Genomic DNA, 27,593 nt, shown 5'->3' with positions numbered 1-27,593 from the left:
GAGACCCTCCCTGGGCTGCCAGCTGCAGAGGTGGGTCTGCAGGGTTTAGCATGATGCGCTGCAGGGTCATTCTACACTCTATTGTTATTATTATTATTATTATTATTATTATTATTATAGCTTTATTTAATCAGGTTCTCTCATTGAAATTAAAAGCTCTGTTCCAAGAAAACCTGAGAACAAATTACACACATACACACATATACTGTATACGTCTAAACACTAAATACACCAATCAGCCACAATATTAAAACCACCACTAATAACCGCTAAACTACTCGAGGCATGGACTCCACCAGACCCTGAAGGTGTCCTGTGGTATCTGGCACCAAGACGTTAGCAGCAGATCCTTTAAGTCCTGGAAGTTGGAGGTGGAGCCCCCATGGATCAGGCTTGTTGTTCCAGCACATCCCACAGATGTGACCCTAACCCCGCCCATCCACATGATGTAGAAGAAAAGGTGATTCATCAGACCTCCACCTTCTTCCATTGCTCCATGGTCCAGTTGTGATGCTCACGTGTCCATTGTAGGTGCTTTCAGGGGTGGACAGGGGTCAGCATGGACACTGTGAGCGCTCCCATACGCAGCAAGCTGCCATGCACTGTGTGTTCTACACCTTTCTATCATAGCACCGTCCACTTTTTCACCACTTTGTGTTACAGTAGTTCTTCTGTGGCATCGAAACAGACGGGCTACACTTCTCTCCCCACGTGCATCAATGAGCCTTGGGCCCCGTGACCCTGTCGCCGGTTCAGCGGTCGTCCTTCCTTGGACACTTTTGGTAGTAACCACTGCAGAGCGGGAACAGCCACAAGACCTGTGCTTGTGGAGATGCTCTGACCCAGTCGTCCAGCATCACAATGTGCTCCTTGTCAAAGTGGCTCAGATCCTTACGCTGCTTCAACACATCAACTTCAACAACTCACTCTTCACTTGCTGCCTCATTTATCATATATAACACTATATATAATAATAATATATAACACTTTATATAATAATAATATATAACACTATATATAATAATAATATATAACACTATATATAATAATAATATATAACAGTATACATATAAGAATAATATATAACACTATATATATATATAATAATAATATATAACAGTATACATATAAGAATAATATATAACACTATATATATATATAATAATAATATATAACAGTATATATATAATAATAATATATAACTGTATATATATATGAATAATATATAACAGTATATATATAAGAATAATATATAACAGTATATATATATAATAATTATATATAACAGTATATATATAATAATAATATATAACAGTATATATATAATAATAATATATAACAGTATATATATATATATATATAAAATATATCCCACCCCTTGACAGGTGCCATTGGAGCCAGATGATCCATGTTATTCACTTCCCCTGTCGCTGGTTTAATGTTGTGGCTGATCAGTGTATAATATACATTATATACAAGATATTATATACACATATACAGTATATATATATTCTATTGTGGCAGTTCCACCTACCACACGCCACCCAAGTGACGTTTCAGAGACCTCCGACACAGAGACACAGAAGACGATGGGTTGTAAACACCAGTTTATTGTAGAGAGGAGGCGAGGTGGAATAAGCCAGGAGCCGATGGAACGTGTCATGACAGGGCTCCTCTCCTGAGTGAGCGTGAAGATGGGGGTTTAAACCTGTTGCTCGTTAGCCCAACCAATGAGCAACAGGTATGCAGCCACCCTGACCCAATCACCTCGATCCAGGCCAGGTGTGGCTGCTCAAACCGCAACTTCTCCACACCACAACTATTTTCAACTGTCCTCAGATCCTCAACCTGTTCTTCACAACCTCCATGCGACCTGGTTACCATCACAGCTGCTGCCAACTTCCTGCATTAAACTTTCAAGTCTTGACGAGTGGATTTCTGTCCCAAAACTCTTGGACCGCGTGAAGCAGAGATTTATTTTGCGACATCCCATAATGCCCCAAGCTATCATTCACACGAGACAAACAAAACCTGATGGAACAAAACATGGGAGCACATTCTTCAGTGGTAGCAGCAGATGAACCCATCAGAACCAGGGTTAATAGTGCAGGATTACAGGCACGTCCTTTGCTTTTTGATATGAATGAAATAATAATAATCATGATCATAGTACAAATCTTGGTTTATTTGTGGTTAATTTATCTTTTAATTAAAATAGATTTTGAAGTTAATTAATCTTCGTGTGTCAAATCTGCCCTCCCACAGGAGTTTCTGCTCGTGTCTGGTTCGCCCCGAGGAAAATTCCCCAGAACTGGAGGAACTTCTGAAGGTTAACCGTGAATTCCAGGTGTGTGTGTGTGTGTGTGTGTGTCTGTGTGTGTGTGTGTGTGTGTGTATGTGTGAGCGTGTGTGTGTATGTGTGAGTGTGTGTGTGTGTGTGTGTGTGTGTGTGTGTGTGGGTGTGTGTGTGTGTGTGTGTGAGTGCGTGTGTGTGTGTGAGAGCGTGTGTGTTGTGTGTGTGTGTGTGTGTGTGTGTGTGTGTGTGTGTGAGCGTGTGTGTGTGTGTGGGTGTGTGTGTGTGTGTGTGTGAGTGTGTGTGTGTGTGTGTGTGTGTGTGTGTGTGTGTGTGTATGTGCGTGTGTGTGTGTGTGTGTGTGTGTTTGTGTGAGCGTGCGTGTGTTTGGGCGTGCGTGTGTGAGTGTGTGTGTGTGTGTGTGTGTGTGTGTGTGTGTGTGTGTGTGCATGTGAGTGTGTGTGTGTGTGTGTGTGTGAGCATGCGTGTGTTTGGGCGTGCTTGTGTGTGTGAGCGTGTGTGTGAGCGTGTGTGTGTGTGAGTGTGTGTTTGAGCGTGTGTGTGTGTGTGTCTGTGTGTGTGTGTGTGTGTGCGTTACAAAGTTGTGAAGTCCTCCTGCTTCTCTCAGAGCAGACTGGAGGACCTCCTGCACAGCGACCGTTTCTTCAAACACGACTTTGCCGCCGTCCTGCAGCCGTACCTGACCAACAGTGGACCCCCCATGCTGTCTGTGAGCAGGACACACACACTCACACACACACACACACTCACACACACACTCACACACACACACACAAATAGAGTAAAACAGAGATGCACTCTGTCACAGTGGTGCAGTATTCTCTCGCTCTCTCTCTCCCCGTACATTTGTCTGGAGGGAGTTCCCCTGCAGCGTCACTCAGACTGGTTCTTTGCATCAGAACCATGAGAGGTGATATGTGGGAGCAGAGAGGAGTGTTCTGGATGTCCCACAATGCACCTGGCTTTACTGCCGGCGTGTGCGAACATCGCATTGTCTTATCTCTCCACACACAAAGTGGAGAAGAAGGGAGTGCAGTGCGGCCCTCACCAGCTGGAGAACAACCAGGCACAGACATAACTCCAAGGGCAGCGTGATCCTCCTCCTTACGTCAGCATAGATTACATGAAGAAAGGATCAATTATTGTATTTTTCTATCACAACACAACACACACACACACACACACACACACACACACACACACACACACACACACACTATGCACTCCTCATGCAAACAGACATTGTTTTTGCTCCCCTCTTTTGCTCCTTGTTTATTATTATTATTATTATTATTATTATTATTATTATTATTATTATTATTATTATTATTATTATATGTTTTCTTTACATAATGTCTGTTCTGAAAAATAAAATATACTTGACTGTTTTGTTTTAGAACGGCTCCATCGACTTGACTTTCTTCGCCGCCGACTGTTTCCACTTCAGGGTGAAGGGACACGAGCAACTGGCCAAAGGACTGTGGAACAACATGGTGAGACGGAACGCAGCAAACCCATCCAACACTTCATCACAGTTAGAACCAGAACCTGTTTATAGTACATTTTCACACACGAGGGTCGTGGTTGAGATCACTGCGTTGCTGAACGGACACTTTGCATTTTTTTTTTAAATGATCGGCCTGAGAAAAAACAAAAACAACAGACACATTTCCAGAGAAAAAATACCCCCCCCAAAAAAAAAACAACTCCAAGATATGTACAGAATATTAAAAGTATAGTATATATAGTATATATATATATAGTATATAGTATATATATAGTATAGTTATTATAAATTCAATAAAATATTTAATAACTTTACGTTTTTATAGTTGTACCAGAAGTGCTTGTACTATAGATATTTGGAGGTGCAAATATTTTTTTTATTCTTAAATAAGTTTTTCACATGAGAATTTGTGTGACAAAGAACAAAATAAATATTTTTTCTTCATGTTGTTTTTTTTTTTTACATTGAATGATTGTTCTGCGTTCACGGTTTAATGTGGACGCTGAAAGTCACAATTCTGAGGTGAAGTTACATTTCTTTTCTTTTTCACAGAATTCTGCGAATAAAGTGGTCACTTGATGATGTCACTATTTAATACTGTTGTGATATTCTTCATACAGAATGCTGAGGTTTAACATCAGATTTGTGAGAACTCTGAATGATTCAGGTGCCAGTATACTCACCGCCAAACAGAACGTCTGAATAAAACGTTTGTTCAGAACGGCAAGTGAATATAAAGAGAGTTTGTCAGTACAAGGGTTGTCAGGTTCATTCTCCCGGTTTTCATCTTCGAATCGGCCTTGAAGTATTGGTCGTTTGAAACTCTGGAGGCTGTGACTCGTGCTGCGTTTGACAAAACCCTGAAAACTATAATGGGTCACATAAGGCGTTTACGCACCACAGGAGGTTCTAAGAACCTTTGGGGGAACCGTCCCTCTGTGTTAATTTACGGAACCTCGGAAACCTGTAATATGTACCTAACGCGACTAAACTGGACCCTGTGTATTGCTGCCTGCAGCTATATTAATTATAATAATGATAATATTTTTATTATCATTTATAATAATAGTAATAACTATTGTTTATAATAATCATAATAATGATTATTATTATGATTATTATTATTAATAATAAAATGTATAACAACAACAACAACAACAACAACAATAATAATAATAATAATAATAATTTATTAACTATTGTTTCCTATAGTTCCAACCAGCGGGAGAGAAGGAGATGTTACACAGCTTGTCAGAGCCTGTGAAACTGATCTGTCCACCTGAGGTATAAAGACACTGAAATGATGAAGATTTTGACATTGGAAAACCATCAACAATAACATCACCAATTTCAAAAAACAATCATTCCAAATGCTTTGCTGCCACGTCAGACTCCCTTCAAATATACTGTGTAGGGAACACTGAAACTGGAGTCAGTTTAATTTAATTTTTGTATTTTTCTTCTAGGCCCATCCCTACATCTACACCCGGCCCAGAGCGCTGTCTTCTGGGCCTAAGCAGCCTCAGGTCTCCCTCTCAGCGCTGGCTCTTCTGTCTGCTCTGCTCTGGGCTGGAGCTCTGTAGCTCCAGCAGGTGGAGCAGGGACCTGATGGTGCAGCACTTCGGGATTCAACTCCTTATTACAGCTTTATTTATTTAGATCGCTCATTGTAATTCAAATATCTTTTCCAGGAGATCTGAAAACAAGTTACATTTATATGAAAAAACACAAACAATGAAATTAAATCCCCTGCTGCAGAATCACTCTTCAACGCAACACACACAAGGGAGAAAAGAAAGAAAAGTGTTTTCCAAACGTCAGCGATTAACTTCTTAAAATCATGCAGGGGAATGAGAAATTCTAGTTCCAGGACGTTTTGTCTTCCATTCCAGTGCACGGTGCTGAAAACCAGTCTTCGTAGCCCAATGTTGGTACAGGGAACGTTGAATAAAAACCACTCAGACGCATCAATCAATGAATAAACAAACAAACAGACGTCAACCTCTGGGGATCCTGTCTCTTATTTAATCATCTCAATAGTTTAATACTTGCACAATCATTCCACCTCTGTTTATTAAAGAAGGTGCGACCTTCATCACGTTGGACTATGTGGCGAAGCCACATCATTTGGTTTTTCAGGGAGAACTCTGAGCGGAAGATGAAGTCTTCATCTACTCAGTAGAAGGAGAGGAAGGTGAACATTGCTGCTGCGGGATAACTACTCCTGCATTTCAACTTTCCACTCAAGCAAAAGCATTTTGCATGGCATTTTGCACCGTGGCACGGTGCATTGCACTGCTGCCTCACAGCAAGAAGGTCCTGGGTTCGATTCCCGCCTGGGGCGCTGTTGGCACTGTGCTCCGGCGGGTTATCTTCCAAAACAGTAGCCTTTCTGTGTGGAGTTTGCATGTTCTCCCCGTGCTCACATGGGGTTTCCTCCACCTCACGTCAGTAAGGACCCCCACCAAAAACATGCACTCATCGTCTGACCAGCGATGGACACTTATCACCTGGTCCCCGGGCGCGTCCACGTACGCTGCCCACTGCTCCTGGCTGTGCCCCCGGAGGAAGGACAAGCCAGGATGGGTCAAAAGCAGAGGAGCCATTTCACCGGCCACCATCAAGCATGTGTGTGTGTGCAAGCATGTGTCGTGTGATTATTAAAGACTGTTTCTTTCTTGACAAGGAAGCCAAGCGACCGCCGGTCCAGTTTGGGTGGATGGAACGGTGTCATTTTATTTTCAGAACAACACGAGTTGCTTTCCCAGTCCAGTTCCCCTGAGAACTGGGACCTTGTGCAGTGGGGACACATCGGGCTGTTTATCACTGCTTGTTTATCAGTGTGAGCGCTGCTGTGACGCGGTGTGGCCACGGGGGGCAGCAGAGTGCCTACAGCTCTCTCTCTCTAGAGATTGTTTTTGTTCATTTTTCCATTTTTTTTTTGTGTGTTTTTGAAGGGTGGTGGGGGGGGGGGGTGTTTAATTGAGTTATTGACATTTATTTTATGTATTTATGTCCTTGTAAAACTCTGAATTTCCTTAAAATGTATTTATTCAGTGCTCGCTCTCATTCCATGGAGTTATAATGCATATAAGTTTTTTGAGTTTATTTAAGTAGAAAACAAATATCTTTTACGTTTTATTTGTTTTTTTTTAATTTATTGTTTTCCATGTTAATGTTCATTTCGTTGACATTTTATTTTTGTGCAATTTCTATTTTACTTGTAATGAAGGTTATTCTGCTGTGGCGGCGTGTGGCCACAGGGGGCGGCAGAGATGCCGCGACCAGCAGCTTCTTTCTTCTTTTTCCTTAAAAGTTTTTATTTTATTTTATTTTTTTGAATCTTTGTTTCCCTGGAATAAACTTATTATTTTAAATCAATTTGTTCACGGCTCAATCTGAGAACATTCCGTGTAAATGGAACCGCCTGTCCTTGCTTCGGTCCGTTCATGTTCTTTCTTTCTTGGTTGTATTTCTGGATTTTATCATTTATTTCCCTGCAAATGCTTTAAAACGCTTTAAATGATTTTTTTTTGGTGGCGTTTTGTTTTAATTTAAAAAATTATATGAGTAATTATTGTAATAATTATACTTTTTTAATTATACAAAAAATACTTTCAATTGTTTTTGTCTTTTTACTGTTCTGTGCCATCAAAAGGAAGCTCATCCTTCAGTATTTTCTAGTTTGATACATTTATTTTGTATTTATATTTGGCTGTAAAAGTCATTTCGTTTGGGTTTCATCACTTTTTTCCCGTTTTCTCGGTTCCAGCAGCGGCCGACGGTGAAAGGTTCGACACGTTTGAGGGATTCGGTTCCGCGGGAGTCACTCGGTAAAAAGGAGTCGGTTGGTGTGAGCGCGCTGACTTCAAAGGGGAGGCGGAAGCGTTGAGCTCTGCGCTGTGAGCGGACGAACCGTCGCGTTTAAATGATCGATTCGAGCAGAACAACGCGTCTGATTCTCTCTGGATCATTTCTTTTTGCAGTAATTCGTCGGTTGTCTGCGCGGGCACCTCACTCACTCCGGTTCGTTATGTGCCGTCGGGGACTCGACCGTTCCTCCACTGGACCTAAAGTCAAGGAGCTTGTTTGTTGACGTTGGCGGATCTAGGTTCGAGTCCCGGTGAGCGCCCGTGCGTCAGGACCGGCGGCCGTTCCCGGGTCGCCAACGACAGCGCTCGGAACAAACGACTATTTTGCGGGAGCGAGCCCGGAACCACCCCAACCCACCCACCCACCCGAGAGGGTTCGCGGCGAACGGCTCGTTCCGCAGCCTCGCGTCGCCAGCAGCAGCTAACGTGGAGCCGCGTCTCGGGGAGAGGTCGCTGCGCTACAAACAACTTCCACCGAGTTGGACGAAGTTCAACAAACTCGGAACTCGAACGGCTCCGCGCCGGCCGCTCGCCCGGGGACCACCCGCCGCACGGAGGTCGCTGCCCGTTGATGTGATCCAGCGGGTCGGAGTTAGCGCAAGTTCGATCTGGTAGCGTTAGCCTGCTAGCCCTGCATGGTGGCCACCTAGCTAGCCTTAGCTCCAAGCTACATGCTAGCTGGCTAGCGAGCCGCAGCCCGCACGCTGCTGTCACCCGCCGCTCCGCTTGTATTTCAACTTTTCCGGGGATTAGCGGACGCGGACCAAAGCTTCACGCTGGATTTCACGCCGCGCGGTGCCAGTCAAGCAGCATCAGCAGCATGTCCGCCGAGGTTGAGTGTAAAGTGAACCCGGGTCTGACAGCGAGCAGTCCGGCCGTGGGGGAGACGGACAGCACGCCGCCCGGAGGAGCTCCGCTGCGGGGCGAGGAGGCTCCGGGGGAGCCGGCGGCCGGCAGCCCGGCCACGGGGAAATGCAAAGAAAACGACAAGGAGAACGAGCAGGAGTCCCGGGGCGGCAACGTGGGTCCGGGTGACACGGTGAAGCAGAAGGTTGTGGACGCGCCGCCTCCCACGGTGAACCCCTGGACCAAGAGGACCACGGGGAGGGTGGCCCACAGCTCCCCCAGCTCCCAGGACCGAGGTAAGGGGCTTTCCCCTCACTATAAAGGGGTTCCAGGTGTGCGTTAGAACCTGTAACCAGCGGGCAGCGTGTTCGCTTTAAGGGAGCGTGGATATCAACGTGTTTAAAACGTGTCCGGGACCAGTGCTTCACCGCGGACGGGTTTAAAAATCGAACCGTGAGAGTGTTTACTGTGGGTCCGGTCGCCCTGAAAGGGGCCGGGAAAGGCAGATGTCAGCAGGGTGGAGGTTCCCTTCCCCCCTCTGCTCGGGTTGCACCGCAACACGTGGGGATCGCTGACATCTGCTACTTCTCCGGCCTGCGGCTCCCACTTTCTCACTGGGTCACCCCTCCTGGAGCTCGACGCCGGCCCGCACACCGGTGCCGAACCGGGACCAGGGGGGCGAGTTGGCTCCAAACCGACCCGTACACCGGGTTTTACCCCGGGTTGTCCCAGAATAAGCCCGATTTGCTGAATACCTGCTAGGGCTCTGCGGGGCCAATAGCCTGGCTCCCTGCAGGTCCTCCCACCAGGCTGCACCCACTCGGGGAACTACTCTAAGTACAAATACCCTGACACAGAATCACTCCAGTTTGGACATTCCCTGAGTACATGCTCTCAAATCTACACGCACATTTGTACATTTGAGAGCAATCGCTCACATCCAACTGAAAGTACTTTGACTTCTCATACCCAGTGTCTGTAACTTCACAAAGTACTGCTGTGTATTCCTTTCTGGAGGTGATGCTCGTGCAGGTCCTGTTTACAATCGATCAAATAAAACGACAGGTCATCTCGTAGTGATTTATAAAGATATGGAGCTGATGACCAGTTGGATGGCTCCAGTTGGGTTTTTTTTTTTTTTTTGTTGTTTTTTTTACTCCATGTGACCCAGATCTAATAACACAAACCAAATTTCCACTCTGGGAATTCTACGAATGAAGTTGTTTTTCAAGTTGTAAGAAATTAAGTGGAGTAAAACATTTAGACATTTGCTTTCACATGTAGTGGAGTCAAGGTTGAAAGTCTCGATCACTGAATATGTATAATTATTATAAAATGTTCTTAAGTACACTTTCCACCAATGCTGTAAACTGGCTGGGCCAGCAGAGTCAAGTCAACTGCTTCTTTAATTTCAACTTGCTTCTTGGCATTTTTAGTCCATGTTCACACCAGCTCCATGAGGGTGTTTTTAAGTTGAACCATGTTTTGTTGTTGAAACCGAAGAAAGTCTCAACTGAGAGGGGAAAAAACAAGCACTTATTCAAATGGTGTGGATGACAGCAGGAAATCTTTACTGGAAGTGTCTCATGAGCAACACAAAACCCCAGTTTGCAGCCACAGTGTAGAACCAGAGCTGTGGGTGGATGTGTGTAGGCTCCTGTCAGCCCTCCACCCATTCACGGTTCTGGGCCTTATCAAGGTGACCATCCCCTGGGGAGCGATAGCACCGTCAGCCCCAGAGGACCACTCCCAGCGTGCACTTCTCTCAGTAGAGAAACACCCTGAGCTGGTGGAGCTGCTGCTGTGGGGGAGGGCCTGCTGTAAACCGACAGAATATCACATCGCAATACTGAGAGTTTGTTTACAGATGACTTTGTTCATCAGTCCAGCACTTAAAGAGCTGATGGGGAGAAAAGTGTCGAGTGTGACGAAAGGTTGAATTTCTTGCTTTAGGGTCTGTTTTCTTGTTGTCATGACGTCACTCTTATGTATTGATCGTGTGTCCGCAGATCAGCAGGGTCCGCTGAAAGTGGTCCGGGCCGGAAAACCACGGACCAGGAAATCCAGCAAGGTAAAGGGGCATGCAGAGGAGAATATGTATTTATTTACGTATGTATGTATGTGTACATATATTTGTATGCACGCCATTGTTAGTACAGGGTAATTCAATTTATACCGCTCAATTGTCGAGGAGTATTCACGAAAGTACGGAGCATGAAAATGACCGACAAAAGTCAAGTCAGCACTGTCTTCTTTCGAACATGAAATTCGACGCGCCCACACTGTGTGACGAAAACTCAAGCTTTCAGTAACTTTTAATTGTGAAGGTCTCTTGTAGACACAGTCCTGTTTGAAGTTGATCCTATATATATATATATGATACATGATAATAATAATCTAACCAAAAAATGACAAGGGAATCAATTGTGGTGCATTTAATTAGACGTGGGTCAATCAAAACGTTGATTAAAAAAAAAAAAATTTGTATGTATATTATATATTTTTTTGTCCTGTTCGAGGTAAACTGTAATAGTACACTGGAATTATTATGAAGCTTATTCTGTTTGTTTTTGACCCGTTTGGTTTATGGTGTGTGTATGTTTGTATCTTGCATTGTAAATGTATAAACATTCATCCAGAGAAACCCTTCAGTCACATGTTGCCCATTTTGGTGTGTGTGTGTGTGTGTGTGTGTGTGTGTGTGTGTGTGTGTGTGTGTGTGTGTGTGTGTGTGTGTGTGTGTGTGTGTGTGTGTGTGAGTGAGAGTGTGAGCGCGCGCACATAGTGTGTGTGTGTGAACCCAACTGAAGCGCACGTCAGCAGTCCACGTACTAAAAAGTGAAATGGTCAGTCAGTTTTTCTCTCACTGTCCAGCGCCGACTGTAAGCGCTGTGTTGTTCTAACCTTGACCCCGTGTCACCTGGTGCAACACTTCCAATGCAGTGTGAGGCTGCTTATCAGTGTGTGGCCCCGTGGCCCACGCTCCACGGCGTGGCTGCTGTTTACTCTGTCTCCACAGACACGACGCCAGCGCTGTCCTGTTCTGCCTCTTATCAGCGCCGGGGCCCCAAAAACCCGAGCTGTGTTTTAGTGCTGAATGGATCCAGCGGCTGAGCTTCAAACTGCTGTAGTATTGCGTCACTTTCTGCTTATGGGACTTTTCTCTCTCATTTGCAGTCGAGTGACTTCAGTGACATCACAAACTGGCCCACGCCCGGTGAACTGGCCAAAGAGGTACATGTTTGTTGGTTTGTCCTTCTGCTTGTTTGTTTTTTGTGTGGGGCAGAGTTCCCGTTAGAACAAGTTGGTGCCGCTCCCGGAAGATTTCATCGTCCCGGACAAACGGGAGAGATTCAGGTCAAATATTATCTGTGTTTATTGAGATTAAAAACAATCGGGGCGGGGCTTATTTCTATATTGACTAACATGATTGGTCAGAGGTGACGGGTCAGCTTAAGATCCTCCAAACTGATTGGCTTTCCATTGCAACTTCATGAATGCGTAAATGTACAGATCTGCATATTTATTTTATTTTTTTTATCCAAATGATCTGGTCTATTTTATTTCGACATTGAGGAAAGAAATATGGTGATAATCATGGTTATTGTTTTCATCACCCAGCACTGTTTCAAATTGTGCTTAGAGGGACTTATTTTCACAGGACATTATGATCGGAGAGATTTAAATATGTTGGACTTCAACAGATTTTCCCCGTCAAAAACCGGCAATAACAGGATAACGGAAACTCTGGTGTGTGCCCCTTTTTTTTTTGAGGAGGGAACCAGTTTGCAGAAACTTGTGTCCAACGTCTTTTAGTTCTTAAAACCAATAAATAATTTGAGGTCTACCTAGGGTGGCTGAGAATGAATCAATTGGGGGACAAACATCAATTTGGGGAGTAATAACTTGTCATTTCCAGGAGGGAGGTTCGATACTTCACAAAACACTGTAACACTGGCCTGGTTAACGCGACAACTGTTGGTATAATTTAGATGTTGGCCTCTCCTCACCAGCAACTTGTATATTCACACACAGTCTCCTCCATTTTAAGCTAAACGGGGATTTCCATGGAGTCCTGAGCTTGAGTTTTATAGCAATCCTTCACATTGCAGGGAGTCTTCATTCATTTTGCTTATGGCGGCTTTAATGTTTCATTACGCACAGCTCCGGTCTTGTTTTCTCACAAAAGGATGTATTCATTGTATTCATTATATTCATTGAGAAAAGGCACTTGAGGATGTTTCCAGTATCTGGGGGAAAAGCCAGACTAGAAATATACAAAGTTTGACCGAATTAGAGATGGTTCACATGGTTCCTCTGCGATGAACAGAAAACATGAAACATTAACTTTAAGGCTTAAGTTTTGCATTCAAATCGTGAAGGAGAAATCGCTGTGGGCCGCCGACAACAGTTATTGATCCAGTGGAATGTGTCTGGCTCTCTCCGCCGCAGCACCAGCAGAACGCCCTGAACACGGACGTGAAGAACGCTCCGCCCCCGCGCCGAGACAAGGACCGGAGGAGAGAGAGAGCGGAGAAGAAGCCAGACGCCGCCAACGACGGGAGCGACTCCAAGGAGAATCGCGAGGCTCGGCCGGAGAATCGCGAGGCTCGGCCGGAGAACCGCGAGGCTCGGCCGGAGAACCGCGAGGCTCGGCCGGGGAATGCAGCGGACCCGCCCCGGGATGGAGAGCCCGATGGGGGCCAGGACTCCAAGAGCGCAGCCCTGAGGAAAAGAGGAGGTGAGGAGGCTGGCGACGGAAGCTCCTAGAACTGCAGCTTTTAAATCTGAAGGCGTCCGATTAGAAAATTCCTTACTGGTACCGATGCGGTTGTACCGGTTCCCAAACGGTACAAATATTGTGTCCGATTTTATATATATATTGGAAATAATGGGTTTTAAGGTACTAAAGTGCTCTCAAAAAACATTGACTGTTACTGTACGAACCTTTTAGTAACTGAAAATGTGGTATCTACTGCCACAGAATCTCTCAATATTCGGTAATACCGATGCAATTCACCGGAAACCAGTAAGGAATTTTCATACCCAGACCTAGTGATTAGGAGCGATAGACTGCCTTGTAATGAGTAATTAATTGATTGATTAGACCAGTTTCATGCCTAGTTTTAGTTATCAAGGGCACGGTGCTCAGCGTGCGGATCGTGGAGTGAAGGATCATGCTGGGTAATGCAGTGCATGCTGTGTGGCTTGTTTGGTGAACGCCGTCTGCACGCTGGAGCTTTCATGCCCGCCAACAGAGAGAGACTTCCTCAGAGCTGTCGGGGATGAGAAGAAATCTTGCGTTCTGCCCATATACCCAAACAGATGGTCGTGTATCTAAGGAGCAAGTGACCTTTGCAGCAAGTTTATCACCTGTTATGTATTGACATCAGACTTGATCTCCTCTAATTGCTTTTATATAGTGCGTAGCCAGTGTATGCCAGATGTAACACACAGTGAACCTGAGCTAATGATGGTTTTCCCCCCCTAATTTTCAAAATGGCGTCCTGGTGCTGTGGAACGGTACTCTTCAGGTGGTGTTTTCGGTGTGCGCTCATCGCTAGGTAACAAACATAAGTGGGTTTCGCTGCCATTGGAGGAGGCGAGCCGGGACCAGGCCAGAACCAACCCGACAGACTCCGACCAGCAGTCACCTGACCCCACGTCGCCCAATGGCGCGCTGCATAGTATCAGGGCGCATGATAGCAGCAGGAGTAAGTCGTACCCCCCTTCCACATGCTCTGTCGTGTTTCTTGATGTTGTTGAAGGCATGTGCTCTGCAGACTCACACAACTCACTATGTATATTATTGTTATTACTTACTGTCTTTTTTTAATGGTGATAATACTAATAATATTATGTTTACAGCATGTCAACCTTTGCGCCAAATGGCCTTCTCTCCTATCTTTGTTTTTAAGAGGGCAATTTGGCTAGTGCATTTAAATGTGAGCTTATTGCCCTCATCATTTAATATGATAATTTCATAATTGTTATTGCTTGGATTTCTTATTTTTAGTCTTCTTGGCGTTTTCTGGGATAAAAGTATCTGGAACACGACGGCAGTACACGCAGACATTGGTTGAGGTCTTGTTAGAACCGGGACGTTTCAGTCATCTTGTTGTTTAAGTTTGATCAATATCGATGCACATTTGGAGCAGAAATTGGTTAAACTGTCATTTTTCCGTAAGTAGAAGAACGTTGAGGCGATTTGATTCGTTTGAGGAGCGGGCCGCTTTGTGACATCATCATCCAAAGTTATATCAGTCCAAGCTTCGTCTCTTGGAACTCATTCGCATCCAACCACTGGCAACACGTGGACAGAGAATTTGAGCCGATGCTGCATTTAAAGGAAACTCGGGAAACTGTAACTCGTGCTGCGTTTTACAAATCCCCGAAAACTATAATCGCTCATGTAAGGCGTCTTCATACCCCAGGAAGTTCTAAGAACCTTTGGAGGAACAGTCTCTTTCCTTTGTGTCTTCACTGCACGAACGATCGTAATTAGGAATGTATCGGTTTTTACTAACTGTAAAATAACTGTTTAAAGGTATACCGCCGTATCAAGCAACTGCTGTTCCAAACCGTAACCCTTTCCCTGTAATACCGTGCACACGGTGTAAATTAATGTTGTAAAATTGAAGATGTAAACTTCAATTCACCCTCACCATATGTTGCTGCTCCGCTGTACCAGGCGCTTCGCCGTTCCGCCAGAACTGTGCCAAGATTTTACGACACGGTGCTTTGTGTTAGTTGCGCACGTAAGGGAGCAAGTGTAAACTAAGATGCAGGTACGCGGCACTTGGCAAAATTACACATTGGATCAACATTTGGCCTTCTGTCACCCCACTGTGGCAACACAAGGTGAGGTAAAGTTTACACTACACAGGGTAAAGACGCCCTTTAAACGCCCTTTGAGGAAGCTCGGGCAACTGTAATACATACCTAACACGAGTGAACTGGACCCTGTGTATTTCTGCCTACAGCTATATTTATTATTATTATTATTATTATTATTATTATTATTATTATTATTATTATTAATAATAATAATAATCATGATCATAATGAAATTAAGTACTGGTAAGCAGTGCATGCTATTTACTATGCTCATAATCCTTAACCTACAAACCTCTGTGTGTATTATAAGGCTCCGATGTAAACTTGACCTTTGCACACACTTGAGTTCGCTCAAGCAGGGTTTCCTCCTGGGATTAAGTTACACTCTCTCCGTTGCCGTTTGGTCTTCAACACGTTTGGAACAAAGTTTGTTCCCATTTGGTACATCAGGCTGATGGTTTCCAAACATACCACAGTTTTGTCCTTGAAGGAGAGTTTTGCTTTTTTTCAACCCCTCAACCAATTTTATTGACCTTAAAATCCCTGTAAAGTAGATTCAGTGTTTCTAAACTCATTATACGTGTAATTGCTGTAAACATGTGGAAAGACGGAACAATGTGGTCCTGAATTGTGGAGTTGGATCATTTAAGTGTTTCTCACCATTCTTTAGTTCCGGACTTTTTGGCCGGGCCTAAATCAGGGCTGGATGACGCACGGTGCTCCGACTTGGCATGGCCCTCCCCTAACACTATATAAGAGTAGAGCACATTAGCTTCAGTGGTTTTACCGCTCAATCACGAGTTACTACAGCCCACACCAGTTTGCCATCTAGCTATGGCGCCTACGTCCCCCAAAATACCTTCCCTGGATGACAGAATATACATACCAGCTCGGTCTCCTTATTCACATTTCCGTACCGAGCGCGGTGGCCCCCCTCGGCTCCGTGCACTCCCGGACAGCGGGGCTTTCCCCGGGCGCACACGGAGCCAGGAGAGAGTCTGGAACGAGCGCATGGAGCTGGGGGAGCCACCACGCTACGCTCCCCGCCACAAATATCCCATTTTCCCATTTTATCCCAAAACAAGGAAAAACAGCCCGTTGTTGGTTCTCTGGTTTTGGATTTGTTTATGTTAATATTTGATTAATGGTATTTGACACTTGGGAGAGGCTGCACGACTCCCGCCATCGGCCGTGGATTCTGCGCCTCCAACGGACACGCCCCCAGCGTCTCAGGGCAGACGGTACTGCCTTTTCACGATTTCGAAACCTAATTATATCATATGTTGTATACTTGCCGTTCTTTTTAATCATTCAAATTTTCTTTTTAATCACTCAAATTTGGCCGGGTGGTTCAATGACACATTTTTCTGTGGTGTGGCAAACTCGGAACATATATTTATTTTTGCTTTAGGGGGACTTTAAGCCTTATTCAAAATGTTATATTCATTTTTCAAAAATGTCAATCTCACAATATAATCAGACAATCTTGACATGCTAACGTAAGAGACTAGAAACAGGAAGTTTCATTGCTTCCTACTGGCATCCTGCTGGAGCAATGTTATGCTCTGGAACCTTAAAGTAGGGCTTGCGGAGAGCCAAAATGTATTCCCCTGGGGAAACTCACAGGATATCAATATATATTTATTTATTAATATAAACATTCATATTTAATATTTATTCCTTTATATCATGAATATCACACCTACATAATGCTACTGACAGATGGTAAATGATACCGCTTTGCTTTCAGATATACAAGAGTTTTTTCTTTGAACTGTTATTTCTGTATCTTCTTTAATGCCCCCCCCTCCACTATCAGACAATCGGTTACTCCGATTCTGATGATGTCATCGGGTACTCGTTTACATGCAGCCAATCGGATCAAAGCATCACATTAGGAAGTCCCGCCCACTTGTTGAGCAGCGCCTGCTTTTCATGGCCAACGTTTTAAACTCTCAGTTTGTACCTGTCACTCAAAGGTCAGCCCATGACTTCCTGTGTTGACCTGTCTCACTTCCTCTGCCCACAGGTTGGAGGAGAGAGCGGGATCCGAGCGACGACTCCGCCAGCGTGCGCAGCGACAGCGGCGGCGCACGTGGAGCCCTGCGAGGCAGAGGGAAAGGGCGTGGCCGTGGGAGGGGCCGTGGAAGAGGTGACCTTTGACCCCTTCCCGCTCCCACTTAGACGGTCCCTTGAACAAATGAACTGGCATTTGTGAAACCCTGGATTGATTGAGTTCCCAGTTTCGCTGTGGCTTTAGTATTGCACTATATGTTTATTCTCTTTTCACTTTGGATGTTGAACTCGTTTGTATCCATCACTTTTGGAAAATAACTTTTTAAATAATATAATATAAGATGTAATTCAAGGGGCATACATTTTTTCTGACTTGACTCTGTGCCGAGGAGGTTTGTCCTTTTTTTTTCGTGCTCTCCTGTCAACATTCCCTTCATTTGCCTCTCCTCTTGCCTTGAAGGAGCTTGAACACTTTATAACAGCTAATGAGAACAAACACTGTTTTACATTATTATCTTCCCTTGTCAAGCCTCAAAACTTAAATCTCAGGCTCTGCTGGTTCAACTTGACTTTAATTTACCGTCATGGTAAAGTGCCCTGCGCGGTCCATTAAAGGTCTTTGATTCCTAATATGTTGAGGTCTTAAATGAGTCCTCCAAAGGTCAGGAGGGTTCCAGGCCCCAAAACCCTTCATTGATCGACCCTTAATCCAGCCCCACAATCGATGGAGTATGTGATGTTCCTGTTCCCTCCTCCCGCGCAGGTCGTTTCGAGTTCTCCCAGAGCCACAGAGACGGCTCCTCGTCGGACGGCTCCTCCACCCAGGCCCCCAATGAGTTTGGCACTAACATGGTGTATTACTACGACGACGGGAACAAGGTGCAGATGTACACGGTGGACGAGAAGCTGCTCAAGGAATACATCAAACGTCAAATGTGCGTCTTCCACAGGTTGCTCCCTCTGTGTGGGTGGGTGGGTGGGTGTGTGGGCGGGCGGGCGGGCAAATGAATACGTAATGCTTTTGGATAGTTTGAACATTCCAAGTTGTAGATGCTCATCTAGTACTGCAAGTCAAATCCTACTGTGGGAAAGACGAGAACATTGACCAGGCTACATCGGGGCAGTCACCGTTGCCCCGATCGTGGTTCTGCATATTGCAGCTCGGTGCGCGGCTGTCGTGCGGAGCTTTTCTCTTGAAGCTGGATCAATTTGAAAGATTCCGATGCCGATCAAGAGAGTTTTCCTTTCAGACCAAACTCGACCTTAATGGTACAATCGCAAAAATGTTCTTTTTGCAAATCTGCTGCCGACATGCATTAGAACTTTGCCATGAGTTAAAAACTTCCCTGGATCAATAAACCAAAGACAAATGGCGAACACGTAGATCCACGGCGCTCAGCTTAGCGGTTTTGCATCTAAAGTTAAGCTAAGTTAAGGAGGAGTAGTTATTAATACCATATTTTATATGCAGTGGTGTGCTCACTTTAAGCTCCTTAATTACAATATATTTGGCGTCTTCTGCTCTGTTTTCGTCAGAGGTTTGCTGCCTCATTTGAATGTACTAAAATCAACCTCTCAAATACGAGGTCTGGGCTGCAGGGGGCGCCGTGCGTGGCGAGGCCGGACGCAGGCCGTGGCCTCGTTTGTGGGACGGGACTGGAGAGAGCGGTGAAGAGGAGGGTTTCTAAATTTAGCCTTGGTGCCTGCGAGCATGTGGGGGGGGGACGAGACGACTCAAAAGAAATATGAGAGAGAAGGAGAGAGAGGGGACGGGACGAGAGAAACTGGAGAGTGTTGAGGAGAGGGAGCTTTGTGAGGGAGTCGTAGTTGCACAGACAGGCGTGGTGGTGTAGGTACGGTGGGGGTGGGAGGGGGGGGGCATTCCTGTCTCGTCCTCTCTTCTTCAGTCTTATTCAGGCTGCTCATCCATCCATCCTGTTCCAGAAACCCTCCACGTGAACCCCCCGCACGCCCCCAGGGGGTGGGTGCATTTATGAGACGCTGCATTTACTTTTTAAATGAGACTCAGCTCTGAGGTTTTCTGCTGTATCGCTGTGGGATCTGTTTTAATAGTAGCAGGAGACCTGCAGTTAAATAGTGAATTATGTGGAATATATATCTATAGATATATACAGGTAGTGTGTGTGTGTGTGTGTGTGTGTGTGTGTGTGTGTGTGTGTGTGTGTGTGTGTGTGTGTGTGTGTGTGTGTGTGTGTGTGTGTGTGTGTGTCATATCTATCACTTTTTAAAACCCAAGTGGAAGACAATAGAAACAGTGGAAAATAAATCAAAGCATATTTCAACAACGTGGGCGTAACAAACGTCATCTTTATTTAAGGCTTTCCGTTAAAGACTATGAAAATACAATGAAAATAAGTTGAACTGTTTCTTGAGCGTTTCCGTCTTCCACCAGCGAGTACTACTTCAGCTTCCACAACCTGGAGCGGGACTTCTTCCTGCGCAGGAAGATGGACGCCCAGGGCTTCCTTCCCATCTCCCTCATCGCCGGCTTCCACCGGGTGCAGGCGCTCACCACCGACGTCAACCTGATCATGGAGGTGAGCCGCCGGGCGCCACCCCCCCCCAAAATAGCCCCCTGCAAACTGAAACACAGGTTATCTTCCAAACAGGGAAATATTCTGAATATTTCACCTGTGGCTGGGTATTGATCAGGATCTCACGATGTGATTCTATAATCGATCGATATATTGACATTTTATTTATAATTAGAATTGCTGTACCTTGCTGTAAGTTTACCATCTGACGTGCATTACAAAACATTTCACAGAATCAGTATTTACCATACATTGATTTATTTGTGGCGACCCAACACAATATCAACATTGACGCCACATTTCTTTACCATTTAAAATGGGTAAAATCGTATTCTCGTAAAATCTGAGTGAAATCTCCTCTCCGTGCGCGCTCGGAGTCATGCGGGGGATGTTTATAAGGTTGGGTGCCCAAACCGGGTACCGCACCGGTTGCTGTATGATTGGTATCCACCGGACCCAATCGCAACGCAGATGTCGTTGCCACATTTTGGTGCCACGCCCGAGCTGCCGATTAAAACATCCACTCTGTGGTGCTCCCAAACTGGAGCACCACTTGAAATGCTCTGTACTCCCCTCCCCTCCCCTCCCCTCTCATTTCCCCTCCCCTCCCGTCCCCTCTCCTCTCCCCTCCTCTCCCCTCCCCTCTCCCCTCCCCTCTCCTCTCCTCTCCCGTCTGGACTTTCTCACTTTTGGCCGAGCGCCACACAGCAGAGGCGCTCGTCAGTGTCACATTCTGTTCATTCTGATTATGCGTTGAAGCCCTCAGAAATAACGACACAAATAGAACCCAGTTCTGTGAAAAACACTGGAATAAATCCACTCGAATCAAGAAATAAAATATTGAAATTTGTGACATTCTTTTAAATGGAAAATGTTTGCATAACTTCCAAACAACTGATTGATATTACAATTTTCAAATATTACATATCAAATATAATCTTATTCTGATGAATGGCTGCATGTAAACATACTGACTGCGTTCTTCAGGAGACAATGGATGACTGTTCAAAATGATTTTTTTTTTTTCATTTTAATTTAGCGTTTCATTTTAAATTGATTTCAAATTTGTCATTTGTCAAATTTCTTCATAGTAAGTTTTGGTTGTTGATGAAAACCGTTAAACCATAAAGCCTTTGGCATTACCGTCCTCCCCGCGAGGCTCCGCGTCCTTGGTACATACCTCGCTCTCCTCTTCCAGGCCCTGAAGAGCAGCTCGGAGGTGGAGCTGGTGAAGGAGCGCGTTCGCTGCAAGACAGAGCCGGAGCGCTGGCCCATCCCGGCCCCGCCCACCGTGGGCTCCCCCCGCACAGACTTCTCCCAGCTCATCCACTGCCCCGAGTTCGTCCCCGGCCGTGCCTTCACCTCCATCACCACAGGTCAGCCCTGGACGATGATAATGATTATTGATCGTCGTCATTAAGGTTACCTGTGTCGCACCTTGAAAACAGAAGACTCTGCTCAAGGTGTTTGACGTTCAGTGGAGCAGGAACAAGGTAAAACAAGAGAACAAAGAAAGACCCAAAGTACAAGGCGGCTCAAAAGCGCTTCGGGTTGAGGAGTTGATCTGTGATTTTGAAGTGTGCACTGAGCCTCTCCAGGGCTGCCTGGGGGTCCAGCTGTCACAGGGGGACACCCAGGCTTATGCATCTTGAAATAAAATGTACAACCAAAGATCATGATTTCAGGTGAAAACAAACATTAACCCTCTGAAGACCAAGCTGAATTCAGAGAAGTGTTGGTGATTTTGGTGTGGTCTGATATTTATCTAAATATGATCATTTTAACACACTCTTACTCCAAAGTGGTTGATATATCTATATGAAGGAAAATCACAGCTACGTTGATAGGCCATCGATAGTTTGCTCAGTATCATTATGCAGCTTTCAGACAGATCTTAAACACACAAGATATAAAGAGTATGTTTTTGTATTTTGTGTTGCCGCCAGAAATGTTGTCATAGCAACATACTAGAATATAATGACGGAACTGTTTTGTCAACACAAAAGTTGTTCATCAAGATCTTGGGTATATAATGAAGTCAAAATAGTTGATCAAATCAGATGTCTAAATAGGTAAAAACAAGGTTTTATCACAACTGCTCATGAACTTTATTTCAGTTGACCCAAAGTGTGAGAGGAGCCATTAGCTAATGACCTAGATGTGTGGATCTGCAGCAGGCGGGGTCCCCCCTCTCTGTCAGACCCTCAGTAAAGGGAATGAGGCTGTAGGCTAGTGGGGGTGGTGGGAGCGAGCAATGCAGGAAATGTAAGAAATGTTTTTAGTTTTGAAAGATTTATTAAAAATGTCATGTCATATTGAAAATTTGAATTCATGAACAAAATATATATATATATATATATATATATATATATATATATATATATATATATATATATATATATATATATATATATATATATATGTAATGTTACATCAGACATATCTCTACATATGACATACATCACACCAGGCAGGGGAATGCCACATATTACAGACAGCTCACCAGCTTATGGACTGCACGCAAACACACACACACACACACACACACACACACACACACACACACACACACACACACACACACACACACACACACACACACACTGCAGATTCATTAGAAACATACCTTCATCTAGGAAGACTGCGTGGCTGTTGTGTGGCAACTTGAAGCGTGGTCCTGTTTCGATTCTAAGTTTTCTGGCATTTAATAATTTTTTGCCGCGCACGTCTGATAAAATCGCGCAGAGGAAGATTTATGATTCCAAGTCACTTTTTTTTTTTTTTTTCTTCTTCTTTTTTTAACTTGCGATTATTGACCTCAGAGGGTTAAGTGTTGTGCATACGATCCAATAAATAAAAGAATACCTTTTGAGTACGTCTCGACCTGCAAATGTCTGCCTTCCGCAAAACAAGTCTGCTAAATGAGAACGTTTCCACACAGGGCTGAGCGAGCGAGGTTAGGTTAGTTGAGGCTGAATTCACTGCAGCGGTGTGGAATGGAAGCTCAGGGTGACAATTCAGGGTAGAAATGAGCAACGTGTTGAAATTCAGATCCCTGTTCTCAGATAGAACCGTTGCACTGTGTTTGTACCGACGTGTACAGCTGTGCTTCCGGGACTTCCTGTATGCGCGTCTCACCTGAGGAAATGACATCTGTAAAGCAGTGTTATTGTTCAAAGACCTATTCACTTGAGAAGAATATGATTAAATTCAAACTGCCATCTTTATTCCTTTATTCCTGTTAGTCTTTGAGTCTTGTTTCTTAGAATCGCTGAGCGGTGTGTAGAAAGGTGGTTGTTGCGGTTCCACTGATCATCCACCCTGAGCTCTGCTTCCTAACTCCTCCATCGTGCACCAGGGGGTCCGGACGCCTCCCCTCCCTCAGAACTGGCCAGTTCCGAGTCCCTTGAGCCCAAAGCGCCGGTGAACCCCGGCGACCCCGCCCAGAAGCTCACGCAACCACCTGAGGACCACGCCCCCCCTGTGGACCTCGTCGCCGCCGCCACCCAGCCGGACTCTGACGCGTGGATCCAGGTGGAGAAACGACACCGTCAGCTCTCTGGAAAGGCTAAGGTACCGGCTGGCCGTTTGGGAAGTGGTTTATCCACTTTTCAGTATTATCACTGCAAGACGGAGGTACTTGAGTTGAATGTAACTGTTATCCTGAAAATGACTCCATTGAAAATACCATGTCGACGTTTTTTTTTCTTAAGTAACTGTATATAAGCACTTGTGCTTAAGTTTACTTAAAGTATTAAAAGTTTAAAGTATGATAAAGCCCCAGTATGATGAGTGAATATAAAAAGGGTATATTTGGTCTTAGCAATTTACAAGGATTGAGGAGTGACCCTAAACTAGCAGGTTGGTAGATCCATCCCTGATTTTGTCCTCTTTGGCTTTTTCTAAAAATAATATAATTTAGATTTTATTTTCAATTAACTAACTTAATGTTTAATAAATAAAGTAATGTAGTTAAAGAATCTGTTATGAAATGTAGTTCAGTAAAAAGTATGGATATTTGCTTTAAATTTGTAATGGAGTAGAAGCCATTTCTCCAAAACTGAATGTACTTGTGAAACAGTGATGCAACTGTGCGTGGTGCGCTACCGAACCGTGGAAGTCCACCGGACGCGTTGGCGTGGCGTGCCGAAAGTGCTGCTTCCCATTGAATCCAACGTTACAGCTCCACTGGTATCTGTGCGGGGGTCCGCGTGGAGCCACGCAGAGTTTCTCTATTTTTGCGCTTTTTAATTTATTTTCCAACTGCGCTCGGCTACGCAGCCTTTTCAACGGAAACAGGAGATAAAACGACGCAGAGATGTTTTAGTAACGTCTGCATTGTACGAGAGACCTAGAGCTGCTGTCTGAGCTGCTCATGGAGCCAAACCTGTTTTAAATACAAGCAGGTCCTGGTACTAACCACTTCTGATTTTAAGTCTGAGTGGAAGTGGAGTGGAGGTATGGTGTCAATTAGTAAAATGTTTGTCTTAGTATATATTTTACCTTAAACATCCTCAATATAATAATACAGTAATAATAATAAATGTAACTACAGTACTTATAATTGAGAGAGAGAACTTCTCTTCAGGCACACACTCTCTCTCTCTCTTCCACTCGCACTAGTGTCGGGTCGTTCACGAACGATCTGATTCTTTTGAACAGTTCTTTTGTAAGAATGGAGGGAACCAGGTCTCGCTCATGAGCCGCTGTTTTCTTTTTTGCATAGTTTTACAACCCAGCAATGAACTCTAACCCGTCTCCCCCCACAGTCATACACACGGCGCGTTACACAAGTTATTTATGGCAGACTTCTATAAAAACATTTTTAACACCTCTTAACTTTAAAAAATTAGATATACTTTTTTTTCATAAATATAACGATACCGAAACCGTACCGTTACCATGGCCCAAAAACCATGATACATACTGAACCGTGGGCCCACTGTGCTGTTGCATTCCTATTACGTAGCTTGTAGCTTGAATGTTATTCTCCCTTGTAAGTCGCTTTGGATAAAAGCGTCTGCTAAATGACTAAATGTAAATGTACGTAAAGATGCTTGAAAAACGTACATAAGTAGACTAACAAAAAAATCGTGCGATGCACCGCTGCTCAGAGCAATTTTCTCAGTTCCTCAAAATCATATTTGTGTATGTAATATATTTCCCTAATTTGAGTTTGAGCGATACACAAATGTTTAATCAATTGTGAAAAAGAACTTGGTGGCGGCGAACGTGAACTGGTGTTGAAACACGGCGGCACCGTCCTTCTTTTCTGTTTTCCCATTTTCTGTTCTCACCTCCTCAACTGCTCTTTAACGTGTCACTTCCTGTGAATGTCCGCTGTCTCTCTTCCACTTCCTGCCGGCAGCATGTCTGCGTCTCCTCTCCTCCCCCCAAGCCTCCGTCTGACTCCCCCGCTCCAGTTGAGTAACAGCCTCTCCCCCTCCGCTGTTCCCCCCTTCTTTCCACTCCTCCGCTCTTCTCCTCCCCCGTGTTCTCTCCTTTTGGTACCGTCCTTCACTCTGCTCTTCCTTCCTTTATCGGCTCCTCCTCTCTTCTCCTTCCCCTACTTCCTCTCTCCTCTCTTTATTCCCCCCTCACTCCTTTCCCCTTCTGTGCTGGTCTCCACTCTGTTCTTCCCTCCTCTCTCCTCCCCTGACTTCACTACGTTCCTCCACTCTTCTTTTCCTCATCTGCACACCTACGTATATTTTATTTTTTTCATAACTCATCCAATATTTATAAACTTGTTTATTATCATTCTGGCTTCAAAAATGAATACGACTTAGGAAGTTAACATTCATAACCACTTATTACTAAAAATTCTACTCTATCATATAACAAGATATAATATTTTGACATCAATACTTATATTGAATCTTGTTTATTCAGGACTCGCGATATTGAGATATTTTTAAATCTAATTTGATTATAAACCTCATACTGTGATGCCGCCGCCCCCCCAGGAGCGCCGCGCCACGCCCCCGTCCGGCCCCACGGAGGCCCCGCCCCCCGAGCCGCCACAGGAGGAGCTGGACTTCCTGTTTGACGAGGAGATGGAGCAGATGGCGCCCAGGAAGAACCAGTTCACCAACTGGTCCGACGACGACTCGGACTACGAGCTGGACGACCGCGACGTCGACAAGATCCTCATCGTCACCCAGACGCCGCCGCACCTCCGCAAGCACCCCGGCGGTGACCGCACGGGGAACCACGAGTCCCGCGCCAGGATCACCACCGACCTGGCCAAGGCCATCAACGACGGGCTTTTCTACTACGAGCAGGACCTGTGGGTCGGCACAGAGCAGGCCGAGCCCAGCAAGGTGAGCGGAGACGCCGTGTGCTCGGAAAATGATGGCTGCCTAGGGAACGGCGTGCGAGCCTGCGATTCAGTATGTCCCCCACCACGGCATGTTCAAACGCAGTGCTGGACAGATGGCTTCTCTGGGCATCTGGGTCAACAACTTTTTAACCGCCTCTGTGTGAAACGTTTCACGCAAAACATTAAATGCAATTGGTTCAAATTGAATTATCTGGTTCAAAATTTCAAAATATAATTCTTTGGCAATGACTTGTAATTGGTTACTCAAGAGCATTTTGATTGGGATATTTTTGCATCGACCATAGATTGGATTTTCTAAGTGACGCACAATTTAAGGGGGAAGGTTCTTGTGGGAGTAACCGATAAATCCGATATCTAATCCAAGGAATTTTTTTTTTTTTTTTTTTTTTTTTTTTATGGAATAGGTAAATTCACCATTTTAAAAAAACATTTTTTATTTTTTTTAAAAATGGTACCACAAATAACATCAAAAATGTACTAGTATGCCCTCATTTTTGAGCGATCATTAATAATAATCATAATAATAATACTAATAATAATAATAATAACTGAAAGGAAGTGGAGCGGCTCTATGCCGATGTGGTATCTTTGAGAAGACGTCTGGAGCGAGGTGGCAGACCACTTCATCCCAGCTCCAGGAGCACTCATGTCCAGGTGGGAGATTCACCTCATTTAGCGGCTTCTACTGGAATGAAATGAGCCGTAGATACTTCTGGTATCGGTAAACAGATTTCAGTCTTATGTCAAAGCTGCGGCCTGGTTCTATAAACCAAACTCTTTAACAGTAATGTGGAAGTGGAACACCAGGGTCGCATCAATGCCAGCCAGGGCAGACAAAGAAGAAAAGCTATTATTTTCGGAGGATTTTTCTGTATAGTTCCATGCAGAACATGTGTTTCCCATCAGGCCTTTACCCACAATGCCACATCTGCACGTGACAGACAGTAGCGAGCACGCCCCCACAGCGCTGTGTGTCAGATTCACTGCAGAGGGACTTTGGCTGCCTAGGAGAAGGGGAGACGCTGATTCGACATCGCAGCCAGTGGTTTATCTCCTAAAGCCATGTGGAAGTTTTATAGAACATTCATCCGTTTATGTTACTTAAATCCATATTCTGCCGCTCATCTTAAGCTCCTCCATTTGCCGTGTGGAGGACACAGATGGTCTCTGATGCGTGCTGTAGGCTGTCCATTGTTGATAAAGGGTCAGTTCTTCACCTGCTGCAGAAATGGAGTAACTTCTGCTAGCTGCTTGTTTGTTTACAAGTTGTTTAAAGAATTGAAGCGATTGAATGGTTTCTTCC

The 27,593-nt window shown here is 44.7% G+C and overlaps 1 protein-coding gene across 6 annotated transcripts in view; it reads left to right on the top strand.

The window, feature by feature from the left end:
• The first annotated feature begins 8,083 nt into the window (after positions 1–8,083).
• Positions 8,084–27,593, top strand: part of larp1b (La ribonucleoprotein 1B) — a 39,334-nt gene continuing 19,824 nt past the window's right edge. Inside the window, exons 1-12 of one of the 6 annotated variants that reach the window (XM_080012246.1) lie at positions 8,084–8,835; positions 10,549–10,610; positions 11,717–11,773; positions 12,992–13,280; positions 14,104–14,253; positions 17,406–17,528; positions 18,156–18,327; positions 19,806–19,950; positions 21,146–21,323; positions 23,306–23,520; positions 25,316–25,369; positions 25,914–26,270. In XM_080012246.1, coding sequence (XP_079868372.1) covers positions 8,514–8,835; positions 10,549–10,610; positions 11,717–11,773; positions 12,992–13,280; positions 14,104–14,253; positions 17,406–17,528; positions 18,156–18,327; positions 19,806–19,950; positions 21,146–21,323; positions 23,306–23,520; positions 25,316–25,369; positions 25,914–26,270 — 2,124 coding nt within the window. In that variant the 5' untranslated portion in view covers positions 8,084–8,513. Of the gene's footprint in view, positions 8,836–10,548; positions 10,611–11,716; positions 11,774–12,991; positions 13,281–14,073; positions 14,254–17,405; positions 17,529–18,155; positions 18,328–19,805; positions 19,951–21,145; positions 21,324–23,305; positions 23,521–25,315; positions 25,370–25,913; positions 26,271–27,593 lie in introns of all 6 variants that reach the window. The other 5 variants (XM_080012242.1, XM_080012243.1, XM_080012241.1 and 2 more) reach the window with 5 other exon arrangements.

The sequence above is a fragment of the Zeus faber genome (assembly GCF_960531495.2).
Source record: "Zeus faber genome assembly, chromosome: 13".
NCBI classification, from domain to species: domain Eukaryota; kingdom Metazoa; phylum Chordata; class Actinopteri; order Zeiformes; family Zeidae; genus Zeus; species Zeus faber.
The sequence above is the reverse complement of the archived record's forward strand: the minus strand, read 5'-3'. Positions and strand labels throughout refer to the sequence as shown.